Source organism: Corvus brachyrhynchos, unplaced genomic scaffold (genome assembly GCF_000691975.1).
Source record: "Corvus brachyrhynchos isolate BGI_N302 unplaced genomic scaffold, ASM69197v1 scaffold281, whole genome shotgun sequence".
In the NCBI taxonomy this organism is placed as follows: Eukaryota; Metazoa; Chordata; class Aves; order Passeriformes; family Corvidae; genus Corvus; species Corvus brachyrhynchos.
In genome coordinates, this window is record NW_008236509.1 from 3,563,199 (window position 1) to 3,588,307 (window position 25,109).

Consider the following 25,109-nt stretch of genomic DNA (forward strand, 5'->3'; position numbering starts at 1 on the left):
CTGAGAAAATTGTTGCACATTCTTGGAGTTTCATGCTTCCACCTGTTCTCAGTTGTGCTTTCAGTGGTCCAAGAAGTGTGAAGCAGTCTTTGATCTTGGTGTTCTCGTGCTATTGCCAAACCACAGTGATTTTTCTCATAGAATTTTTAACATTTCTGGCATGAAAGAGCTGGAATTCATAAACATTAAATTGTAAGAATATCATCAATTTTCTTAGCAACACAAAATATCTGTGAAAGGAGTTGTATGACCAGTCCCTGATTTTCCTTTTAGAAAAGCAATGTATTATGGAAGAAAGGGCAAGCTACATTCTGTATTTTTGGAACAAACCAAATGAGCAAATTTAGATGAAATGAAATCTGATCACTTATTAAAAACCTAAATAGTTTTTAAGAAGGCAATTCAGGGAGACAGAATATTAGTGGAGTTATACAGTGATTATCTCTGTACTGTTTTCCTGTTTTACAAGTACTTACGTCCTCATTCAAAACTCAAGTTTGGGGTGGATGTCTGTGGTAAAATAAGCCACACACAGGCCCTGCTTGGTGATGTGTTTGGTATCAGTGAGAGTGCAGGTTGTGGGGCTGGAGTGTGCTCATGTCTTGCAGGTGCTCTGCACCTCGGCATAGAACCATTTGCTAAACCGGAGAAAGGCACCTCTACTTATTTGCTTCAGTAAGTAGTCAGTTTTCACATTTATTATTGTGTCAGCTGTATCTTTTACTTTAAACCATCAAATTAAATAATAGCTTATGCTGGCTTTCTATTATAGTTCACGCATTTAAAACCTGGAACTCAGATAAAAAGATAGTTTCAGAATAAATTCAGTATATTATTTATGAGTGGAGCAACACATTAGCATGGAGTTCACAATAGATCATATCGCTTTTATTCCATCTTACAAGCTTAGCAGCACAAACAGAATAATCAACATATTATTTGGCTGTCATCTGCTGAACAGAAACCAGAGATCACAAGGAGGTTTTCCCTAGCTGCAGTGATGGCCTTTTTGTTCCAAGCCCCCATCTGGGAGGGCCATGGTGTGTTATCATATGGAACGCGGGGTTTGCTGTAATCTGCTTAGCTGCACTGCAGTTTGAATCTTTATTCCATGTTTGTGTAATTTATAATTTTAATGAGACCATGGCTCTTGTGGGCTTTGAAATATATTAAAAGCTCTTTTGTGCATATGCTTTTGTTCTTGCTTAATAGGCTCAGTGTATTTAAAACTGATGAATTTTTATTCATGGATTTGGATGTCTGGGGATTAACTTAGACTGAATATCATTGCACTCATCTATTGATGTTTGGAACTTTTTTATACTTGTATCTCTAAGTGGAGAAGACCTTACAGAGGTTGTGTTTTACACATAAACCAGCTCAGAAATAACTAATAAAGTTTTATTGAGCAATGAGAAAAAATACTGATTACAGTTTATTTTTACTGCATAAACTCTCATGAAGTACCATTTTGCTCTGAAAAAAGTCCTTGAATCCACGTACATGTGTGGATTTAGAACTTTGTAACTAAAAAGCCGTTTGGGCGGTCAACATTTTTGCAGAATAGTAACAGTGATAAGCACTTGGTTTGCATTTTTCTTCTGGTCTAACCTGAAAATGTAAATAGTGAGCACTCTCTTGTCTGTGTTGCCTTTGTCCTGTTTTTTAACGCATTTTTTAGTGCAGAGTGTGCATAAGCTATTTCCTTAGAAGGTGATGCTCATAACTGGGGAGTGTTGATGAACATACAGAAGGATTCTTCATTGCTGTTTTCTGACAGTGCTAAAACTGTTTTTCGTTGTTGTTTTTTGCTTTTGTATTTTTCAGATGTTTAATGGTTTGTTTATGGTTTAATTGTCTGTCAGGTTTGATTTACTGTTTGTTTGAAGATCTCAGACTGTGTGACTTCTGTGTTTTCTGTGTTCCTAAACCACTGTGGACTACTCTAATGATGGCATTCTCTCTGAGACCAACATTGGCAGTAAGATGGAGACAACTGTATTTTTTCTAAATTGTCTTGCTGATGGTGTACTGAAATGTGGAGGGGTTTTGGGTTTTTGTTTGTGGTGTTTTTGTTGGGTTTGCTGGTTTTTATCAGCAAATCATCCTCTTTGTAATGACATAATATTTTAAGTAAAAAGCTTTTTTAGTTCTCAGTGCATAGGGGAGTTATTTACCCCTCTTCTATTCACTGCTTTGAGTAGTATTTCCAAAATCATGTTTCTACAAGATGTGTCAGCTGGGAAGTGCAGAGGACACATGAGCCATGGGCAACTTCAGGTTCTGTAGGGTTGTAGATTTTTAGTGCCTATTGTGAAAATTAGGCTTGTAACTCTTTGTCTTACTAAACTGAAATGAATTTTCAATGTTTATATGTCTGTGTCTCAAGAAAGTGAATATATTGAAATTTAAGATCAACACATGTAGTTATTTTACCCTTGTGACATAGGCATAGTACATTTTTCTCAGTTACCAGGAAGGTGACTGTGGTGTCTGCCAGACCTTTGGTATTTGTCTTGACTTTGACCTTGTTGCAGAAGACTATAAAGTGAATATTTCGGCATCCCTCAGAGACTCAGGCTTGCCGTACATGACCACGCCTTTGCTCAGCTATCTGTATTTCACTGTTCAGTAAAGAGGAGTGTGTGGAGCTGTAGAGGAGAAGCTTTGGAATGCATCTGGCCATTAAAACAGCATTTTATCCAGGGTTGTGGAAGTGTTAGGAGCTGCTTCCCAAAGGCAATAGAACTAGTGAGAAGTACCTGAAATCTGTGTTGAAAAATGATGGTAGTCTCTGTTTATTTAACACCAGCGAATTGCGTTATGTGTGTCATGTTTACAGGATTAATCTCCTTGTCAGCTTGAGATCAGTAGATGAAGGAGCTCTTGTTGGAGACAAACTGGCAGTGCCTAGTAGAGATAATGTGTAAAAAAGTAATCTCTTCCAGAATATCACCAAGCTTGTTCAGATTTGCTGGACCAAGTCCAGTGTTTCTTCTAGAGTAAAGCAACAGCTGGAAATAAAAACCAAGTTCTGTCTGATCCCCAGCACAGAGGGACCTTTTGAAAATTGTTCTTTGTTTTGCTTTAGGTGTTCAGAATCCTCAGATTGTAATTAGAATATTTAAAGCATTTGGTATATTGTGTATCTAATATGGGAAGAATCCTAGTAAACAAGATATACACCCTTTGCTCTTCTAGCACATATAACGCCAATTTCATGCAGAGGTTTTAAAATAATAGTTTAATATGAATAACAGCTCAAACATAAATATTTAAATGGCCTACTCAGTGTGCAGTTTTTAATTTGGGTTTTTGGCTTTTTCTTTTTAAAGTACTCTCAGAGTAACTCTGGGAAAGAGATGGTGCAAGTTATGTGTAGAGAAATGTGTCTGGTTAGAAGTGGACAATGTTAGGAGAAGAGTTTCTGTTATGGAAGGAAAAACTGATAATCTCTCCCTACATAGTCAATGAAATTCCAGAATTGGGAAGCATTATACAAAGCAAATGCAACTGTAAAATTTTATGAAAGTGAAAAATCTATTTAGTGTCAAGTCCAGTGATTTGTTTAGTCACACTGTCAGTGGCTGCAACTTCAATTTTCCTGTATTAAAAAATTCAGCACCATATGTTAAACTGTCTTACACAATGCCATTGGTTTTCTGGAAATGATAAATCTGCTCATTGATTTCCTAATTTTATTATGTACAGTTAATTGTAATCCAAGATTACAGCAAACAAGATGTTAATTTCTAGACAACCTATGTACATTTCCCTCAGAGTGAGTGTTACAGAAGCAAAGAGTAGAAAGAGAATGCCATTTGTGCTATCCTCACAGGAGCTGTCAATAAAAGATGTAATAGGGGATTTAGGAATCTGGAAATGGCCAACTAATTTATGTGAATCTATTTTATTTCAGCTAGAAAGCCCAAGCTCTGTTTCGTCTGCACTGCATATTGCAGAGCACAGGCTGTCTATAGAAAACCAGGCGGCTGCATATGGATAGTCCCTTGATATCATTCACTTGCTGTGTAATCTTATTATGCAAAGTTCTAATCTTCACCTAGAATGAATGCCTCTGGGTCAGAATATAGTCATATCAGGGTTTTTGAGGTCATGTTTTGTGATCCTTAGCTTATTCTTCTAAGTAGAGCTGGGATTTAAAGAGTATTCCCCAGACACTAGCAGAGATAGACAGCAAAACCTGCTGCCTTTTTGGAAGACAAGACCAACATGAGGTCCCTGGTAGGATTAAACTTGATTTGTAGCTGTAGGATTTTTTAACAGATGTATTATTGGACAGGGAATAGGGGGCCACCAGCACAGCGAAATTGGATCACGATTGGCATTCTCAGGGAGTCCGCTGGCTGCTAAAACAGCAGCTGCATGTGGATTTGACTTCTTTCAGGTGAAGCGACTTCCAGTCATTTGGAAAGGATGGGATGAAAAGGAACCTTGGTGATAATTTTGATGTCTGCAAGATTTAGTACCAATGTAATGGGATTATCGGTAACACCTTCACTGCAGAAAAAGCCACCTGGTGCTATAACTGGCAGCAACTGAGAACTAATCCTTTCCCATCTCTTGGATGTCATTCATGAGGCTCAAAGTGATTTCTACCCTGCTAGCTGTGATTAATTTTATAAACAAACAAACAAAAAACCAAGTGATGAAAGCATAGGCTATGGAAGAAAAAGGGAACAGAAGATAATAGTAATTACATTTTGCATTTTATTTGCTGTGGGGGATAAACTATACAGTTCTGGTAAAATAACCAAATTGTGTTCTCTGTGATAAATATGGATGTGTGACCTTTTTTAACCAATGTCTACTTGAGTATAAATTTTTCAGCTACCTGCTATATGATAGTAGGTAGTACCTGGAAGTAATTACAACAGGTTTTAGGCCGTTAGTTCTGCAATAAGGATGTTGATACAACAGAGCCATTAAGTTTTCAAGGGGCCTGTGACTTAAATAATTTGTTTTGTTGTGCTTAATGATCTTATGTTCGATCTGGTGGAGTTGCCGGCTGACCGTACTTTGTCTTAAAATTGTGTGATGTGGAAAACTGTTCAGCTGTTTACTTTCTTGGGATCAACAAAATTACATTGTTTTAAAAATGTACTGATATGAAGTTCTCCGAGGAAACAATTATATTGTAATGACACTCCAGTTAATTATTTCTGTGTGGGTTTTTTTAAAATAAACTAGTTTTTCCTGGTGTTTTTTTTTACTGGACTTGCTCTTGCTGCAACCACTTATTAACTAGAAATTGTTACTTAAAACTACATGGAAACTTTTAGGATTGTAGTTATTCTGTGGAATGAATATTAGATGTCTAAAGATGAACCTTAACATTTAAAACACCCTGCCAATCCCCAGGAGGTACCTTGTCTGGGTCAGACTGTATAATCCAGGTATATATGTGCCTTCATTTGAAATTAACTTTCTTGAGTAATAGTCAAAAGCTTTTATATAAAGCTAAGAATTTTTTCGTTATTATCATAAAATCTGATAAGCTTGACCATTTAAAAAAAGTCCTTTGTACTACATTTATAAATGGGGATTGGTGAAATCCATGTCTTGGGAGTTAAGAATTTTATTTTAAGAGAACTGGGAACAAAATTTGAGAGCTCTTCACTCATATTCTGTCTTTGTGGTTAGTTTTTTACCATGAGAGCTCTAGCAGTAGGCAAAGCTCACTCTGAACGGGGGTTTCCTTGAATAGCTCACAAATCTACTTGCAAACATCACAGGGAAACACATGTTCAGGGTAACTATCCCTAAGTTTGTGCCATCCAAAATCTGAAAGGAAGTCACTTGCAATCACTTTGAAACTTATTTTCTGAGATGTATAGCAGTTGTTTGTAGTTTCATAATAAAAATATTTTAGTTACAATCTGACAGCTGTTGGCATGAGACGTTTGCATATTCTCTTGATGTTGTTACTGTTTATTTGTCCCAATTTGATCTGCGTACTCTGGGCATCGTAACGCATTGTTTATACAATTCCTTTTTACCTGCAATGCTCACGGGTGCCTAAATTCTCTACTGTCTTTATATATTAATACAAGGTTTCTGAATAGCATGGAGCAAAACTAGAGGATGCTTGTGCAGTACTTTTCTGTCTACCCAAACTGAGAAGCAATGTGACGCTTCCTTTCTAGCAGGTGCTGTTAAGAAGTATTGATGATGGACTTCTCTCAAAACATAGTTGTGGTCATGCATTCACACTAGTTGTGCAACTAACATTCATCTGCTGTCCCTCCACCTTCCTTTTATCACCTGTATCACATTTCTGGGCTCACAGTGTGTCTGGCCCTAAGAGTAAGGCATTGGTTGGTGCTTTTCATAGTGCACTAGGTTGGGAAGAGCCAGCCCCTTCTCTGCCTCTCCAGAATGAATTCTGCTGAAAGTGCATTCCCCTTCCAGAGGAGCTGTTTCAGTTCCTGCAGTGTGCTGGGTGCTGCTTTTGCTAAGGATACAATTCAAGACTTTTCTGTTTTCAATTGTATTTTGGGTCATTACTGTGAAAATGGTCAGATAATCTTATGAATGTTGAATCACAGCTTGGTTTAAGCTGTTCTAGTCCAGAGAAGTTTATGTAAATAAAAAAAGTACATCTTTTTTGGAACAAGGAAATGAACTTGGTAGAGAATATTTGCTCCCAATAATGGTTGTCTTTTGAATGTATTCAGGCAAAATTCCATTAAATTCTAGTGAGAGTTGTAAAAATAAAGATAGGCACTTTTAAAGTACTGTCTTTAATTAACTAAATGTCATGAAAAGTAAAAGGAGATGTCTTTATTTCATTTTGAAGTGGGCATATTTTACACAGCATTTTTCTCTTTTTTTTCTTTTTAACATAGTGCATTTGCTTATCAAACTATATTGGGACATCTTAATAGAAGAGGGAAATCTTGCAGTGGTTTTAGTTCATTATAGGGCAACACTGAGTTTAAGGGGAACAGGTTTCTTGCAGAATGTAGAACTTTCTTCAGTTACTTCAGTATATCTGTTTTCCACTTCCTTAAGATAAATATATGTAACCATCAAATTGGGTTAAGGCAATACTTTATTTGGATTACCATTGCCAGAATTGGATCTCCTAATCAGAGTTGACTTGAATATTTGGGGAAGGGGGTCAGAAAATGTTTACAGACTAATGTGCTGCAGAAGTTACACCACTGTGCTGCAGCTGAGAACAAAAAGACCTGATGCCTTATTTCTACAGGTACATCTGATTATTTGTTGGTTTCCTTACACTGTTGGTTTTTTTTTTTAATCTTGTCCATCTGTTACACACAAAAGATAGGTTTGTAAATGTTAGATTGTTTGTTTTCAAATAAATGATACTCTTCTGTTTTGCTGTAGAACCAGCTGAACAACGTACCACTGTAGGATGCTTCGCAATGTCCTAGGAAAAACCTTCCGATTTCTGGGGTACACTGTGCAATATGGCTGCATAGCACACTGTGCCTTTGAGTACCTTGGAGGAATTGTTGTGGTAACTCTTCATTTTCATGACATTTAAAAGAAGATAAAACTGTAATACTGAAATTGTTATGTGTGATGATGCCAATATTTCAGGTTTCTTAATTTTCTTTATTAAACACAATTTATGGGAAGCAGGTCCAGCCTTTGTGAAAGTTATTTGTACTTTCAACATTCATGTTTTCTGATGCATTACTGCTTGAGGCATCACTGAAGTCAATGGGAATTTCTGATTAAGCCTTTTGCAGAGAGTCTGTCCTTCAAGAAAGACTGGAGTCACCAATGGGAAATTATTTTTTTTTTTTTTCCAGATTTCTGGGTGATTTATGCTCCCTGCCCCTCCTCCCCAGGTCCTTAACCTAGCAGATACTGCTGCTGGACATGAGGGAGTTTGGCTGTGAGCTGCTCTTGCAGCTTCTGTGGTGATTCTGTGTTACAGAGAAAGGGGTAAGCTGGCAGGGCTTTGAGCACTGCTCCTAAAAATTTCCTAGAGATGGGGTGCTGAAATGAACCCATGAGGGCCCATAGCACCTAGTGCACTTCAGGACCAATCTCAAGGAAATATGGAGCTGTAACAGAGTTAGAGGTGCTCTGGAGGCTCTCCTCAGCTTCTAAATGCATCACGTGTTGCCTTGGAGGAGCTCACTTCTAGTTCTCTACATTACACCTTTTCTAATTTATCAGCATATCATTTAAAAAAAAGTTTATTTTAGCTAAAAGTAGTTCGAAATAGTAATTTTTTCTCATTTATTTTTAATTTGCAGTGTTCTGGACCTTCAATGGAACCAACCATTCAAAACTCTGATATTGTCTTTTCGGAGAACCTTAGCCGCCACTTTTACTGCATTCGAAAGTACGCTCCTCTGTTGAGACCCGATCTGACATTCTGTTTGCCAGGGCTTGTCAATTCTGTCCTTTATTTTTTGTGTATTTTTCTGCTTCTAAATCATAACTTTTCATTGTGTCTGATGGAAGTGAAAGTTACCAGCACATACAGCCCAGTGAACAATTTGACAGAATTCAGTTTGGATTTAGTCTGTTGTCGCTTTCACAGCTTTTTCCAAAAAATAGAAAAAACCTTTTTTTCTCCCCATAAATGATTCTATTGAGTGAATGTAACTTCTTCTCTAAGCAGTTTGGTCTTGAAAACCAACTATGGGTAGTACTGGCCTCAGGTTGTAGTCTTAAATGTTTCATAAATGATCTAAATAACAAAAATTCAGTCCACTTTTAACACTCTGTGAAATTACACCTGAGTAAAACTGAAGAAACCAAAATTGTACACAAGAATTTTCAGCACAAGGGACTATCTTAAATGTGTGTGAATATTTTTGGACTAGACACATGGATGCTCATGTACTCAGCCAAATAGTTTGTAATTAGAGTTCTTCTGTTTGTTTTTGTTTCTGTTTTTTCCTCTCAGAGGAGATATTGTAATTGTGAAAAGCCCAAATGACCCCAAATCAAATATCTGTAAAAGAGTAATTGGCTTGGAAGGGGATAAAGTCTGCACAAGCAACCCTTCAGATTTCCTTAAGAGTCACAGCTATGTAAGTATTAGAGTTTCTTACTATGTAAATTAATGATTACTTAAGTAGGCCTGGTAGTCCGTAAAGGATTTGCAATATTTGAGGATCATCAGAAATCATAAATTATGACATCAATAAATTATTATTCTTGTATATGTACAGTAAAATGTTGTACTTTTAGATTGTGTGTGCCAAGCTGTCTTTCTCTGCCTTTTGTGTCTGTAGGAACTGTAGACAGATAATATTTTTGCTCTGCCCTTTGCTTAGTTCTTCTTCCTTGGAAGAATACTCTGAAATTCTCTGCATAAAGTGCAGTACAGATGACAGATGCAAATGCTTTTTCAGGCAAAATTGTTCCTGTATTTCAAACACTAAGAAGTGAACATTTGACTCTGCAATAGTTTTGCAGATTTTCCTTTCAAAATTATACTTTAGTGTATCTCTATATTGCAATGTAGCAATATTTTAATGTTCCTGAATATGGTTGGAGAAGTAGCAATTCTGCTAACTTGGCCAAAAGGTCAGGTGATGCAATGGAAAGGGAACAATAATATCAATGTTCTCTTGTCCTTATGCAGATGGAATTCACAGAAGTTTGGGAAGATCTGTGACAAAATGTTTTTAGCAACTTCTTTTTAGGCTGTCATTAGAAAAATCATCAGGAATCACGATCACAGAAGAATGCAGGGTTTTTCTTGTCCGAGAGGTGTGTTTGACTGTTATCTCTGTTCAGCCATCAGACGCTCCCAGGTGTTTTGAATCTTTAGACAAAGCTGTTATTTTGCCCTTTCATATCCACTTCATCCTCAGAATAAGAAGAGTGAGCATCTGGCTAAAGTCCTGTGCTGTGAAGGTGGGGAATTTTATGGAACACTTCTTACAGGCAGCTACAGTTTGTGCAACATAAATCCTGTAAGAGTTTCTCTTCCATAAAGGCAGCCACCTTCACCAGTGAGCCTCCAGGTGCCATTGGTTCATTTGTATTAAGCAGCTGAAGTGGAGTTTGTCTTTAGTAAAAGCAAAATTCATGTCACCATTTTGTTTAGCACCAGAAAATAAGAATATGATTCATGCCCTGCTCTGGGGCTTTGAATTTGTTTCTTCCACTCCAGTGTTGAGGCAAGATATCTTGGGAACCTGCCTCTCATCTGCCCTTCTGGGTCTAATGCCAGTGCTATTGGAGCTCCTGTTCTTAGACTTTGGTCAATTGTGGGCACAAAGAAGGAACTCATTCTCTGTTACATTTTGAAGGGGAGGACAGAACATTTAGGTTTTCCACAAATCGTGTTAACCATTTAACCAAGGAAAAATCTACAAAAAACCCCAAAGAACACAAACCCACCTTTCGTACCAAGCTGAAGAAATTCTCTAGCTCTGGTGGAGCTCGTAATTGTGATGGAATATGAATTTCCCAGAGGAGACCAACCTGAGATGGAAACCTGAATTCTGTGTACACTGACAGAAGACACAAACTGAATTTCTCTGAGCATCTTGTTCCTTACTTGTCTTAGTCTTGAAAACGAAGTTTGGGAAAGATTTATACTTAACAGGACGTCAGCTTTTCTGGAAACACTTAAGTAACCAAATGAATATTCAGAAGAACAGTTTCTGCCCTAGTGCAGGATTTCTTGTCTCCAGTTTAAAGCCAAAATACGAGGAGAAAGAGTGGATGGAGAATACAGAGTCCATTTCCTGTTCTCCTAAAGGCTAATGTGTGGAAATACAGCAAAGTGACAAGCTTTTGTAATTCTTACATCATAAATTGTATCTAGGAGGAGAAATTATCTAAATGGAAATGCTCTCACTGTGTCTGATACCTGTTTTCCTTCTACCTTTAGTGCTTGGTAAAGAGGTAGGTCTTTCCATCTGTTCAGGAGACACTTCCTTTACAGAAGAGTACATTCTCAACATGGATATCTGCACTTTATGTTCATAACTGAGGCTAGATTATTCACTAAGTAAATTGTTGGGGAGGGGAAACGTGATACGTGTTTATGTTTAGGCAATTGCCTAATCAGGTTCCTTATTTTAATGAATCACTGTGCTATGCACTTTTAACTCAAACACAGGATTCTTCACAGCAAATAACAGCAGCAGATGTACAGGGAACTGGCTGTTTGTGTTGTTGATACTTGCCTGAGGTGGGTTTTTGGAAAAAAGATTGTCCAAACTGAAGAAAGGCCTGGGCTATGATTGCAAATGGCCAAGAGTGCTGCCAGGAAGGTCTGTCTGCCAGGGGAAGGTACTGCTCCTTAAGTGAGCAAAGCCTAGTAAGTGTCATGAGTTTTGCACTTTATATCTGGCTACTAACTGCCTTTTTTCAAATGGGAAATCTGAGAGGTGTGTGAATGCTGTGACTCCAAAGTGTGTAAGGTCAGAGCAGTCTTTGTTTTTATTATGGTGAACTGTTCAGCTTTCCTTGAAGGCTTGTCTCCTGTTTCAGGGAGTTCCTGTCATGTTTGCAGACTTATCACAGTAAATACGAATATCAGATGCCAGCAATATTGCCAAATTAGGCAGCTCAGACCCCTGCTTCATTCTGTGCTGGTGGTTGCCAGCTAGTGGATAGGTTTTCTCAGCCAGTTCCTGGAGATGGGAGAGTAATGGCAATACAATGTACTTCATGCAGCTGAGGGTGAAATTACCTGTAAGTAGCTGCTTTAGATTTGCCCTAAAAGGAGAATCCTTAGAGTCATGTTAGTAGGAATTGTGCTTAGACTGTATTGACTGCATCATGTTAATATCGGCGTATTTACAGATTTTAAGTTAGGTATTTTTGTGCCTAGAAGTATTGCCACACACAATCCTTATTCTGGAGCCTAAGAGAATGCTAAAATCAGATCCTACTTCCAGTGCTGGTTCATTGATGAATGTACTTCTCAGGATGCCTTTATATGTAGGTAGGAGAATGGAGAACTCTGTTTACAATTTGTTCTCTGTAAATTACACAGATGAGATACATAATTGCTGCAAACAACCAAGGAGATACCTGTAGATTAACAAAAAATCCAAACACAACAAAGCAACCTTCCAAGATATAGTGAAAAGAAACAGACAAAAAAAATCACACATAAGATGAATAAGTTGTTCTGAAAATAGGTGTTTCAGTTGAGTAGAAATTCCATACAGCAGTGGCAGTTAAAATACTCTTGCTGCTTAACTGAAGGAATACATCATGTGATAAAATTTTTTTTTGTCAGAGTGCACTAAGTGTGAAGCTGCATCAAAAAAACTGTCTTTGATGGAGCTGTTGGATTACAGGCTGATGGAACTAATGCCACATATAAAACTGAGTGGCATAAACTAAGCATGTGCTTAAATTACAATTTAAGTATATAAGAAACGTCCTTTGGACCCTTTATGGTGCATGATGCTTCATATGCTAAAGATTGGAGTTTATCTGTAGAACAATGAGGGAAATCTTATTTACATGGAAGTATAATGAAATTCCTTTTTTGAATAAGCTGCTATAGTATTACAAGGGTTGGAAAAGGCAATTTTCCTTTTTGTTGATATCCGGTATGGAATACAAGCATTAGTCTGGCAGTATTGCAGGGCTCCTTTTTGGTTTTGTGCTAAATGTGTATTTGTAAATAGAAGCAAGTGTATTTGCTGTAATAAATGTTTAAGAATGCATAATGTATTTTTGCTGTATCAGAGGCAATGTGGTGTGGACCCAGAAGTTAAAAAGGTAAACAACTAATGTTGTATTCAGAACTAGTTTCACTTATTAAAAAATACCTTATTCATTTAACTATACGGATGTAAATAATGAGGATTAATAAGGAAATTAATCCTAGTAAAGCCCTGAAATGGTCCTTAAAAAAACCCAAAAAACCAGCTGAAAGGTTATTTTTCATATTTAGGCTTTTATTTCCTTTTTAAAAAAGTCTTAATACAGACTTATAATTCAGATTGAGTATCCTATTGCTCTATTTGAATTTGTTTTAATGCCATTTACTTTAGCTTTAATTTCTTTACGTACCATATGTTCTTGTGCTGCAGCTCGTATTTACAATCTGAAAAAGTGAGGGGTAAACCATCAGAATCAAACAGCTTGTATGTCATAAACCACCAATATGCTGAGCCTTTGGGGCACTTAAACAAAAGTAGTCCCTAATAATGTCACTTAATAGAGGCAGAGTCTGTAAATAAGGAACTGCCTTTTGCAAGTCACAGTGATAAAAAGCTGAGATACAAATCCATATCTCAGCAACACTGTGCTGGTGATCAATCACAGCTCCCACTAATGCTGCCAGCCTGGCTGATGGGGGAGTGTGTTTGCCTTGTGCTAAAGTGAGCTTCACTGCGGAGATGGCATCTCTTCATCCTGTGGGAGCTCCAGAGCTAACAGAATTCCCAAGATAATGCATCTCACTGTGTTTGCACATCACAGAAGTGGCCCTGCACAGTGCTATTAACTCTTAAACAGTTCTTGGCAAATGAAGTAAGAATATGATGTGGCTACTAAGAATAACATAATGTCAAGGCAAACACCACAGTATTGTAATCACTGCCCAGTTCTACATGTTTTGGATACACTGTGCAAGACACTGAAAAGTGGTTTGATATTTCAGAGCACTCAGTCTCTCAGTACCATTGGATAGTCTCTTTAAAATATCCTAAGTAGCAATTAAAAATAAACCTAATTAAAACACCACTTATTTTCCCTTTGTTCTAAATATCTTAATGTTTACACTCATGGTTTAGTACTTCACTGAGTAAGCTTCAGTAGTTGCTGACATGGAAAATGAGTAAGATATTTTCTTTGTCCTCCTTAGTTCTAAGTGTTCTAGAGGCTCAAGAGAAAGCCATGCCATATTTCTAACCAGCAGCTGTGCTAAATGTCTGGTGGGAGAGGAGAGCTAATTTGGCATATTTGTTGGTCTGCAGATGGCTCTGTATCCCAGTACAGAGAGTTCATGACTCATGCTTATCTTGAATTTTCTGAGAAGTCATTTTAAATCAAAATTCTGATTTGTCAAAACTAAATTATTCAAGGGAAAAGAAACACAAAAAGAATTTTATCAGTCTAATTCCCAATATTTCCAGGGTTTCTTCTGCCCAAGTGGCTTGGTCTTTGTACCTTTGCAGTTTTGGTTTTGGTATTTCAAGAACATAGAAGTAGCATCAGAGTTCACCAGAGCTTATTCAGGTCCCTGTGGGGTCAGGGAGGGTGGCCAGACACGGGCATGGCTGCAGCAGAGCTTGGGCACGGGGATACAGCCAGAGGCTCCTGAGTGAACCCCCACGAGGTCTCCCACCCCTTTCTGGAAGAGCTCTCTTCCTCACTGTGTGCCCAAGAGGAGGCAGCTGCACCCCAGCAGCTGGCCTTGGGAACAGGCTGGTGACACCAACGTGGGCTGAGCACTGCCCAGGCTCTAACTGCCCTGCTGCCCCTGCTCAGCCACTTCACCCCGGAGCGAAACCAGAAAGAAACCTCCTCCAGGATTTGAGGGAAAGGTGTTTGAAAGGCATTCATTTCTGAATTTACGGCACTAGATGTTTTTCCTCTCTGTAATATGGCCTTGGCTGTGCTGGTCAAACCAGTTTGAACCTTCAAGATTTTAGGATTCTGTTATTCCTCTGCTCAAAGTTTAATAATAACTTTTAGGAAGCTGCTCAGGATGGTGAAACCAACTGCTTGGGACTCAACTAAAGCTTTTGAGCAGAACTTTAGTCTGACTGTACCAGCTGTGTAGGAGAGCTTTAGGTCACTTCTGATGGAGCTGGCAGACAAGATTCCTTAACCCTGATGCTGTTATTTCTCAGCCATTGTTCTCCCAGGCTGAACTGCAGATCAGAGTACAGGTACAGGGCATGCCAGTGATGATGATGGGGTTCTGCGTTAGTTGGGGTTTGCACCCACAGGGTTTTTTGTTCTCAGACCTATACTTTTGGGTGACCCTGTTACATCATCTGTTATCTGGAGAAGAAGATCAAATCTTTTGGAATTATTGTGGTCAGAAAGGTCTCTGCAAACTGTTAAGTAATCTTTGATGGATTTGTAATCAATATTTTATTCCAAAACACTCATCTTCTGTAAATCTTAGGCTAATAAGAGTCTGGACTGATGCATCTCAGACACACTCTGAATTTTTGTTCAGGAGTTCCTAAATGTAGCTAGGAGATTTGGGTCTGAAAGTTTTGGCCTATGAACAGGTTAGTTTTAACTTGAACTGATAATAGTTTTAGAAAAGGAAAGATGACTAATAATTTAAATTTAGGGTTGTAGCTAGAGGTTTTTGAAATCAGATATATAGCTTTTCCAGCCAATTGAGATCTGTGTATTTAACAGTATGATCTAGATCTCGGCATTAAATATATATATCAGTAAACAACACATGCAAGTGTTTGAATTATTTAACACAGTTGAAAACTTTTGGAACACGTAAAAAGTGATACTGAGAGAAATGAGGTATTTTTCTCATTTGACTGGCATAAACATCTCTGATGTGAAAACTTCTCCCATCAAGCTGTGAGTGCCGTGATCAAACCTTTTAAGGTCCGAGTAGTTAAGCTCAGAACAGCAGCAGTTACTCCTACATTACCCAAAGTTTAGAAGGAGCAGCTATGGTTAAACCCCAAACATTGAAATAACCAACAAATGCTTTGACAGGTCACTCTAACAGCTTACCCAGATTATTGTTACAGAGCAACACCCAACTGGTGTGCTGGCACGGTAGAGAAAAATGTCTCAGAAATTCAAGTCTAAGTTAATATTCCTTAGTTCCCTTGTGGTGTGCGAGTTAACACTGGAGGTTATGTGATTTTAATATTGGTTAATATTTAATTTCAAAACTTAGACAAGTCTTCATATCTTACCTTTTTATAAATCTTCTATTAAAATTACAAATGTCTCACTACAGAGAATGAATTCATAATATAAATATGTAATCACAACGAATTTGATTTCTGTATAAAATACATTAGTGCTTCATTGTCATTCTCACTAATAACAATCTGGACCAGCATCATGATGTCTTTTTTTTAATATGTGCTTTTAAACAAACTGGGTCAAGTACATTATGTCTTATTCATAAGCAGCTTAAACTGTTCAGCAAGTAGAGGGAAAATGCTAAACTCTTTGGAAGTACCTATAAATTTAAGGTAAATTCATTGTTATATTCTTTTAAGAAGTATTAAATTCCAGGTAGTTCAACATTTTAAGCATACACAGAAGATGCTGATTTAACATCTGCTATAATGTTTAAGTTCCAATGTGGTTCCTACCATTTCATAGCTTTTTCAGCACAAAAAAGTAAATATAAATGCTTACCCTGATTTTGAGAACATTGAGCTAATTAATGTGGTTGGGTTTTATACAGATGGCTGCCTTAATATGAACAACATTTATGATAAACCTACAGGAACAGTGCCTGGAGCAACTGGATCATTAAAAAAAGTATTTGTTAAGCATTATTTCGGTCTTGGTTCTGAATTAATAAATAAAGGATTAAGGAGTAGCTATGAGACTTTAAGTATAGAGTGATAAAACAAACTCCTGCATTTCTATGGTGTGTATTTTATCCTAACTAGATGCAATTTACTTAAATAAGGCAATTTAATCAGTATTTAGTAAATTTGTCATTTGATATTGTAGAATCTTTCATCATATTTCACTTTAATCAAGAAAGGTAACACCTGTGGTTTATTCACAAAAGCTTCTTTTGTTAAATGAACACCCGCAGGCCATGAAGCAATTACATTTGTTGCTTGTACCAAAGTAGGAGGCACTTAAATAGACCTTAGTAGGGATAGATGAGAACTTGCAGACTTTATTCTTTTGTCCAGCACTGAGATTAGTTCTTATCATAGCTCAAGAAGGAAGCCTCTGAACTGAAAAGAAAAGATGGGAATGATTTAAAGTTCTTCTTAAGTCTGAAACTTTGATATTGCTGAAGGTGACGTGAATACCTGTGACCTTACAAAAGTTCAAACATCTACTCCCAGCTGATTGTATGTGCTGATGTTTTTTGAGATTGCAAGACATTCATGTTTTTAAGTCCCCTAAAATCACGAACAAAAGCTCCCTCCAAACAAAAAACCCAAACCACAGAAGCCTGTTTACATTTAGTTGGGTTTGGGGGTATTTTTGAGGCAGATAATTTAGTCTGTTAGTTTTATTTACAATATATTAGTTTTCAAGTATGTCAGTTAATGCAGTGCAGGGTTCATATCTCTTGGGTTTGAAGACAGTGAGAGTAATCAAAAAAGTTTGGCATCTTGTAAAGAGACCAAAACAATGTAACTATTTGGTAATACCCCCCCTTTAAGTAAATTAATGTTTTATGCTAGTGAGTATGCATCAAATACCTGCCCTGTACTTCAGTTTTGCCACTTTAACTGCACCATGGAGTAGATTCCAACAGCTCTGCAAATTCTGCCAATTTGTTGCAGTGAAAGATGCTTATTTGGGGTGAAAGAGAATGAACTACTGTGTCAAACTCAGTTGTTCCCAAGGGTAGTCTTGTTCTTCTGGTCTGTCTGCTCCTGTGCTAGAGCCTGGGAAGGGAGCAGGGGAAGAGTCATGTGTCTGATGGGTGTCTTTTATTCTCACACATTTAAGCTGCACTGCGGATAACCAGTTCCGCCTGAGAACTGCCATTCCTTGGAAATAAATCCTCAGATAATCTGCAGAGAACAGAGGCACAGGGGCTGCTGAGGCAGGGGGAGTCATCTGCAGACAGTCAGAGGCAGCGTTTCACAGCAACCTGCACTGCTGGGAATTGCTGGTTCTGCAGGAGTCCCACTCGTTCTGTGAAAATTCAGCTGTTGGGCGTGTGAGACTTTCCCATCTTAGTTCTGGCCTCTGTGTAGGGGAGAGCAGAAATGCTGCCCAGCCCAAGGTAATGCTTTTAACCCTCATCAGTGTGGGTTTGTAGTCCCTGTCTCTCTGTGTGTAGGCGTGGGAACTGTGATTTCAGTTGTACTTCTTGGATACAGGTAGCTTTGTCTAAGGTCCATTGCCTGCAGATACCAAAATGCAACTCTGTGAGTTGTCACACAAGTGGCTTTCCCTTGGGTTCCTGCCTAGGGTTTTTTGGCAGCAGCAGCCTATTGCTGTGTAATTAATAGATTCTTACTAAAAATACAGGTTTTCAACAGTTAATTTTTTTTCTTTGGTGAATATTATTCCCAGCTACTGTGCTTGCAGAGTTTGCAGTGTTTCAGACTGGGTCCTGGCTATGCAAAGGCTGGTACTCCAAGTGAACTTTATTCTATGTGAGTAATCCCACTGAGATCAGTGATGTGGTGTAGACATGGCTTGGTGCATGAAGCCTTGAAGGATTCTTTATTTCAAAGGGGTTTATACTACTTTTGTTAATTTTTTTTTTTTTAAATCAATGATTATGGCCTGTCACTGGTATTTGCTTTTCCATTTTCCTGTAATTCTGGTGAATTATATTGCTTGTCTTAATTTTAGGTTGTAGTGAAGTGCCTAGATGATGGACAGACACCCTACAAAGGTATTTAAGTGCATTATCCCTAGATGAATCACACATTGTGACAGTACTCTTAATGACAAATTCAGAGGTGTAGGGCCCTGTCATACCTTCCAGGGAGAACTGCAAAAATGACATTAAGTGGTGAATTTCAGGATATAGGAAGACACTTTACTGCAAATGTTCTACCTGGAATGCAAACTGTGAACGTCTTGTCTAGACAAATAATTATTCCTAGTATTGGAAGGAGTTTTATGCCAATGCAGGCAAAAGCAATTTATTTTATTTTTCATAATTTTGGAGCCTGGTAGAAAGATGGGAAGTGTTCTAGAAATTTTTTGGATATACTTGAGTTATGAGTGGTTCTTTATTTTACACAGTGAAAGATGAGCATCACATTCTGCCTGTGAATTGGGAGAAGTAAGAAAGCACAGGAACCGGAACAGCACAAGGGGAGCTGGCAGGGAAACAGGAGCACTTTGCAAGAAGTGATGCTTTTACAGTAACAAGAAATGTTAACGTGGGTTTGCTTTCTATATTTAAGGAAAAAAAATCTTCCCTTCATAGTAATTCCTGCTTGTCCTGTTTGTGTATCTGCTGAGGGAGTCTGTCACAGTGACAGCAGTTTGGTGTCTGACTCATCATACCAGTAGATGCTGGACAGGGGAGTTTGCACCAGAAAGATCAGGACGCTGCCTTGTATGGTAATCTCCACCTGAGAAACAAACTCGTGTGAGTTTGGACACAGGGACTGCTTTAGGTGGGTACACTGAACTAAATGAACATGAATATCCAACTACCCTGCTGGACATCCTAAACAGGCCACGGAATCTTTGAGGAAAACAGCAGTGACAGCACATGCTAAAACAGCTATCAAAACCACAAGATGCATATTCTACACACAGGTTGTTTGACTCCAGTAGAAGTGTTTTAAAATGTATCAGTTTTTTTGTTTGCAAAGCTGCTTGGGTAGGAGGAGGGCCAAAGTCATCTAGCTAGAACCAGCTGGCCCTCCCAGAGGAAGCCCTTCCATGCATGTGCCAGGAATCTGATCAGCATACCAAACAACAAAGGTGACAGACAAGCTGAATAGGGAATTCCTGTCTGGAAGGACTGGGAGAACAAGCAGTAGGGGAGCTTGACTTAACTGGTGGATCAGTTTAAAGCAAAGGAGGTGGCATTCCTTTATACAGGAGCCTGTGGAAGGAGGTGCTACCAGTGGGTTTCAAAAGGGCTTAGACATTGCTGGTCACAGCCGCATGTGTGGATTCTAAAATGCTGAGGACAGGGTTTGTGCCCTCTGACACACCTACAGCACCTTTCCTGGGTGCCACAGAAATACAGGGGGTGGTTGGGAGGGATGGCCAGGCTGGTTCTGCCACTGTCAAAGGCAACCTGTTGTTTCTCAGTCCACAGCTGACACGTTTGCCACGGCTCAGCAAAGGGGCTCTGGGAGCAGTGTGCCAGCCTCGGATCCCGGTCTGGCAACGGGCACGTGGGGGCATGGCTACGCAAGAGCCTCAAAGACTAATTAAAGACAAGGCTCCCAGGGAGCGTTACCTGGCCAGATACCTACAAGTACCAATTGCACTCCACCTGCAATTTCCTCAAATGGGGGACCTGGGTTTGTTCTTAATGGTTTACAACCAGCCTTTACAGTGGTATTTCACTTTGTTTAATCTGTTACCCATGAACTCTGTCTTATGTAGACCTTTGTGTTTAGAGCCTGCATGGCTCAATTCTAAAACATTCGTGCTACTTGTACTTTGAGTTTCATTTAAAATAGTTTAGTTAGTTAGTTACTTTCCATATATTTTTCTCTGAATTGTGGTCGTAGTAATGTTTCAAGTACATACTTGGTTTTGGAAAAATGTATGTTAGTTTAAAGTTCATATTAAATATTCTCTAGATTGAGAATATGTTGCTTCATTTAAATTGTCAGCCTGGTTTAAAGTTTTAGAAACAAAAGCCAATTAGAAGTATTAAATATTTTATTTGGCAACTTGAAAGAGGTTATTTGTATTGGAAATGTTTTTAGGAAAACTTAACAAAATAGTATTGTATATTCCAAGCAGAAATCTTAGTTTCAGACTTGTAGGAGGAACTTTTTCACATATGAAAGCTTCATACTCTCATTTAGGTAACTATTACTATTTCTCATTTTGTCATTGAGTCAGCCAGTGAATGCCATGAATCTGTGGTATGTAATATAGTTAATGCATAATATATATGGGCAATGAAAGGTCTTTGTCATATAGTATAAGGTCACCATCATTAATTTTCAAATTATAAAAAGGGATTTGCTGTTTTGTGATCATCATTATTGCAATATAATGTGTTGTGGATTCTGCCTGCACATAGAATGAACTGTGATCTTAATTAGAACTTTGACAAGCCTACTCCGATAAAATGATGAGATTATTCGTAATTGATGTCACAATCAATTACCAGTTAGTTCATCATGAATCTACTAACAGGTCTAGCCTTGGTGCTGGCCCCAGGATGTTGATGAGTGTGTGGCTGCCCTGTTCATGCTGTTACTGCGACAGGAGGGCAGATTTTCAGTCAACATCCTAATGACCTCTTTTGAAGTCTATTAAATTAATGACCCTGTCACATTGCTCTAACCTCTTACATCTTCATTTTGGATTTTTTGTTGCAAACCATTGGTTTTTGAGCACATGGTAGAACAGATACTTTGGAGCACTCCTCATCCCTCTAAATCGGTCTCACTAGATTCAATAAAATTTAGTTCATTACACAGTCATGAAATACAGAGCACAGAAATCAGGAAACACACTGTAAGGCAAACTGTGCTTAACACCATTCTGTTCTGGTTTCTTTTTACATTTCAATCTTGCTCAATCATAGGTGCCTAAAGGACATGTTTGGTTAGAAGGTGATAATCTCAGGAATTCTACGGATTCCAGGTGCTACGGGCCTGTTCCTTACGGACTGATAAGAGGACGCATTTGTCTTAAGGTATATATATTTATAGTATCTAAAAATAGTTGCATTAGTACACTTTTAATGCTTGGATGTTAGGTATTGAAACTTGCCTCCCCAGCTGTCTGGCCAAAGCAAATGTAAAGGAAAGCATGAACACTCCAGCCACCTGCTGTAAAAGGATAAATCAACAATGACAGGGTTTTTGGAGGGAGGACTTAGGAGCACCACTGAGCAGTCACTGCTATAAAAATTGAATAAATTATTTTGCAAGCAAATCCAAACATGATAAAAACACAAATGTGCACACATACACCCTACTGCACAGATGTACATTCCATCCTTACTTCGATTCTTGCCTCTCTGCAAAATGGTATTTCAGTGTTGGAGCTCTGTGGCCTGAGTAACAAAATGGAGGAAAAGATTCTCTTTCCAGGACTTGCCCACATACTTTGGACACACAGACTGGCCTTGCTGCTTTTTAAACTAAAAAATAATGCTTTGAATAAATATTGTATAAACCATCATGGTTCCTTATCCTTCTGCTTCAACAGTTCTACAACTTTATTTCACACAAAATTATTTTTTCATATTATCTGCATTACTAATTTACTCTTTTACCAAAAAGAAGAAATGTAACGCAATTTCCTCTCCATAGAAAGTTTAATCTAAGAAGCAGGGGAGTGGGTATTACAGACTTATGCACCAGATTTTAGAAAGCTGGATTTAAAGCTGTGCATTCAGAACAATAAAGGTTTTCTCTATATACTTCAACACATCCACAAACCATAATTTAGCACACCTGTATTACACACACAGGAAAGATTAGATCTTTCCAATTTAACAAAGCCTTATATCCTTAATTTACAGTATTTATGAACACAATTTGGGACTTTCAAGAAAAACCCCTTGCAGCTATTGAGCACAATCAGTAATTGCTTACTAAACCTCAGACAACACGTTCCCCCCAGCCCTACCAGCAAGTTTTGGGTGACCTCTGTTCTTCCTGGCTCACATTTGCCCTGAGTCCTTCCCCGGTGTTTACTCAGGGCTCTGCCCCTTCTCCTGCTGTTTGCCTTTACCCTGGACACCAGAGGGGAAAATGCTGATTCCCAATAGTGCTATTTTTATGACCCAAGTTTTAGCTTGGATTATTGACTGCTAAGAGACAAAGGATGCTAATCTGCTGTCACTCTTCTAATGAGAATGTGGTAGTAATAATGCAACTGAAAAAAACATTTCTCCAAACTGATGCACAGATAAAGAAAAGCTGCTGTTTACTACTTTAAGGGGACTGCTAGCAAATACTGGATATATTAAGAACTTGTGTGTGTGGACAGCCATAATTAGTCACAGTATCTCTCCACAGCAATACATTTTGTGTCCAGCTTGTCTAGCTTCCAACAAGGAAGGTGTTTGAGAGACCTTAATGACAGGACTGAACCCTAAGTAAACTCTGTAAAATGAGTGGAACTCACAGATAATTCATGTTGAAGTACTACTTTAGGACTCCAGAGCATTGTCTGTTACAAAAGATATTATGCAATCACTTGATACTTAATCAAAATAATATAACCAAATTTTACAGCAGTTGTTAAATGATGGTGGCATGGAGTAGTGATTATTCCAGTTTTCATGAGATTTAAGTATATGGTGCCTAAAAAAAGCAAAAATGAATTTGTTATTCAAACGAGTGTTTCTAGTTGGGTTCTTTATGGTAAGTCACATGAGCATACAGTGATCTTGCTCCTGTGTGTTGCCACTGCACATTGCAGTGGAAGGCAGCACATACAGACTGCATGGGGGTGGCTGATCACTGACCACTGGCCAGGAAGCCTCTGTGTGCTTTTAATGCAGCCTGCTGCAGCTTTGGCTTCTCTTTCATCAAACAGTTTTTACTGCCTTCAGAATGGAAGCTTTTGTGGCTTTATCTTACACTGGATTTTGGAGAAGCAGATGTAACAGTGCCTTTCAGTGCTAAGTTACGTTTTTAGGAGTGGATACAAAAACCCCCAAATCTAATTTGGAAATCACGGATTTCAAAAGAAGAGAGTGAGCTTAGCCAACCTAGCTGGCTGAATTTGTTCAGCCAACCTACTCTTGGCAAAACATGACTGTTTATCTGAAGTGCACCAGTTTTTAACCCTTACAGAAACGTCAACACATGATTCTGTCTGCTCCTCTTCCTCCCTGCCACCGTATGTACTGCCACTCCCAACATGAGGTCATTCTGTAAAGGGCTGCTGAAATCAAAGCAGCTGCAAATTCAGTAAAAGCACTGGGAATCATTCCCACTTTGACAGAACTCATGCTTCATCCTGTCTTAGGTAGGATGTCCTGTGCATCCCCTGGATTTAGGCTCCATGTCAAAACTAGACCTGTGGTGTATCTTCCAAAGAGCTAGTTAGCCCCATTTATCCCCCGTCCATCAGATCAGATCTATCGATGCAGGCCGAAGCAAAGAGGGCAAAGAGCTGCTAATTGGAAGAGCCAGTCTGAATGAGCAAGTCACAGTCAACTTCTGTCATGACTTTAAAGGACTTGGGAATTACGACAGAGTGGCATGTCTTTGTTTCACAGAGGAGGGCTTTCCCATCTCTTCCCAGCCTTGAGTATTGTTTCTCAGGTTCTCCCTGCAAGCAGACTAGATAAAACATCATTTTCATTCTAACTCTACCAATAAGATTACTGTGACAAATTTCAAACTACACTGTCAAAGCAGCATTTAAAGCTCATTTGATTACTTTCACTGAAAGAAAGTCAAGTTGCAATAGGTGTGATTTGAGTTGCCTGAAATGAGATTTGTGCTGGAGTGAATGGACTAAGAAACGTCCTTCTCCAGGCCTTTACTGAGATCAGCTTAGATTTGTTATATGGGATATTTTTCTTTCCTTTTACTTCTGTTTGCCCTCAAGGCAAAACAAAGACTTGACACCCAGCCTGCAGCCAGCACAGGCCCTCTGGACAGTCTTGAATTCTGCAGCTTTGCTGCTAACCAAGATCACAAATACCCTTCTGTTGTTGGCTTGTGTCTCTGTATATTTGTGTGGAACTTAAAATAGCTCACTGGCTGATGGGTGCAGACATTACCTCGGTGGTTTTGTGTATCAGCAACTGTTCCTCGTGCTCCTCCCTAACTGCACATGCCAGAACCACAAGTATTTTCTAAGATCTTGCACAAGAGTGCTCTGAGGCTTTTTCTGATCTGCAGAACTTGAGGTCCTGAGCATGACTCATCCTTGTGCTCATAGGGCACAGTGCTGCAAGGGGCCTGACAGGAGCCTGGAGCAGTGCACAGCCCCAGTCAGGAGAGAGCTGCTGCTGCCTCCTGCTATGCCCATCCTGAACTGCCTCTGCCTCTTCTGTTATGGCCTTCAGTGCTGGGGACAAATCACAGGGCTAAAAATAACTGAATATTTGCCTCTGTCTCCACTTTTAAATGAGACAATTACTCTTTCACTCCACACAGAAAGCTCCTTCTGTGTTGTGGCTGTTCCATGAACTCAGAGTTGCTGTACCTTGGCAGTTACTGTATAGTTTAAGAGACCAAATTCTAATGAAAAATACGCGAGATAAAATACTGACAGAGGCTTTAGGAACAAGGTAGTGCCTCACCTTTCTCTGTCTAGGCTGCTTCCTCTTGGGTAGGGGCTGTGAAATTTTTATGGGATTAGAGCCACAGAAGGCATTGAAT

The 25,109-nt window shown here is 38.7% G+C and overlaps 1 protein-coding gene across 2 annotated transcripts in view; it reads left to right on the forward strand.

Moving 5' to 3' along the window:
• Positions 1-1,869: 1,869 nt before the first annotated feature.
• The window catches only part of IMMP1L (inner mitochondrial membrane peptidase subunit 1), a 24,288-nt gene continuing 1,048 nt past the window's right edge, over positions 1,870-25,109 (forward strand). Inside the window, exons 1-5 of one of the 2 annotated variants that reach the window (XM_017726372.1) lie at positions 1,870-1,981; positions 7,375-7,507; positions 8,259-8,347; positions 8,918-9,044; positions 21,341-21,451. In XM_017726372.1, the coding sequence (XP_017581861.1) occupies positions 7,403-7,507; positions 8,259-8,347; positions 8,918-9,044; positions 21,341-21,451 (432 nt within the window). In that variant the 5' untranslated portion in view covers positions 1,870-1,981; positions 7,375-7,402. Of the gene's footprint in view, positions 1,982-2,002; positions 7,508-8,258; positions 8,348-8,917; positions 9,045-21,340; positions 21,452-25,109 lie in introns of those variants that run through there. The other variant, XM_008644077.2, reaches the window with a different exon arrangement.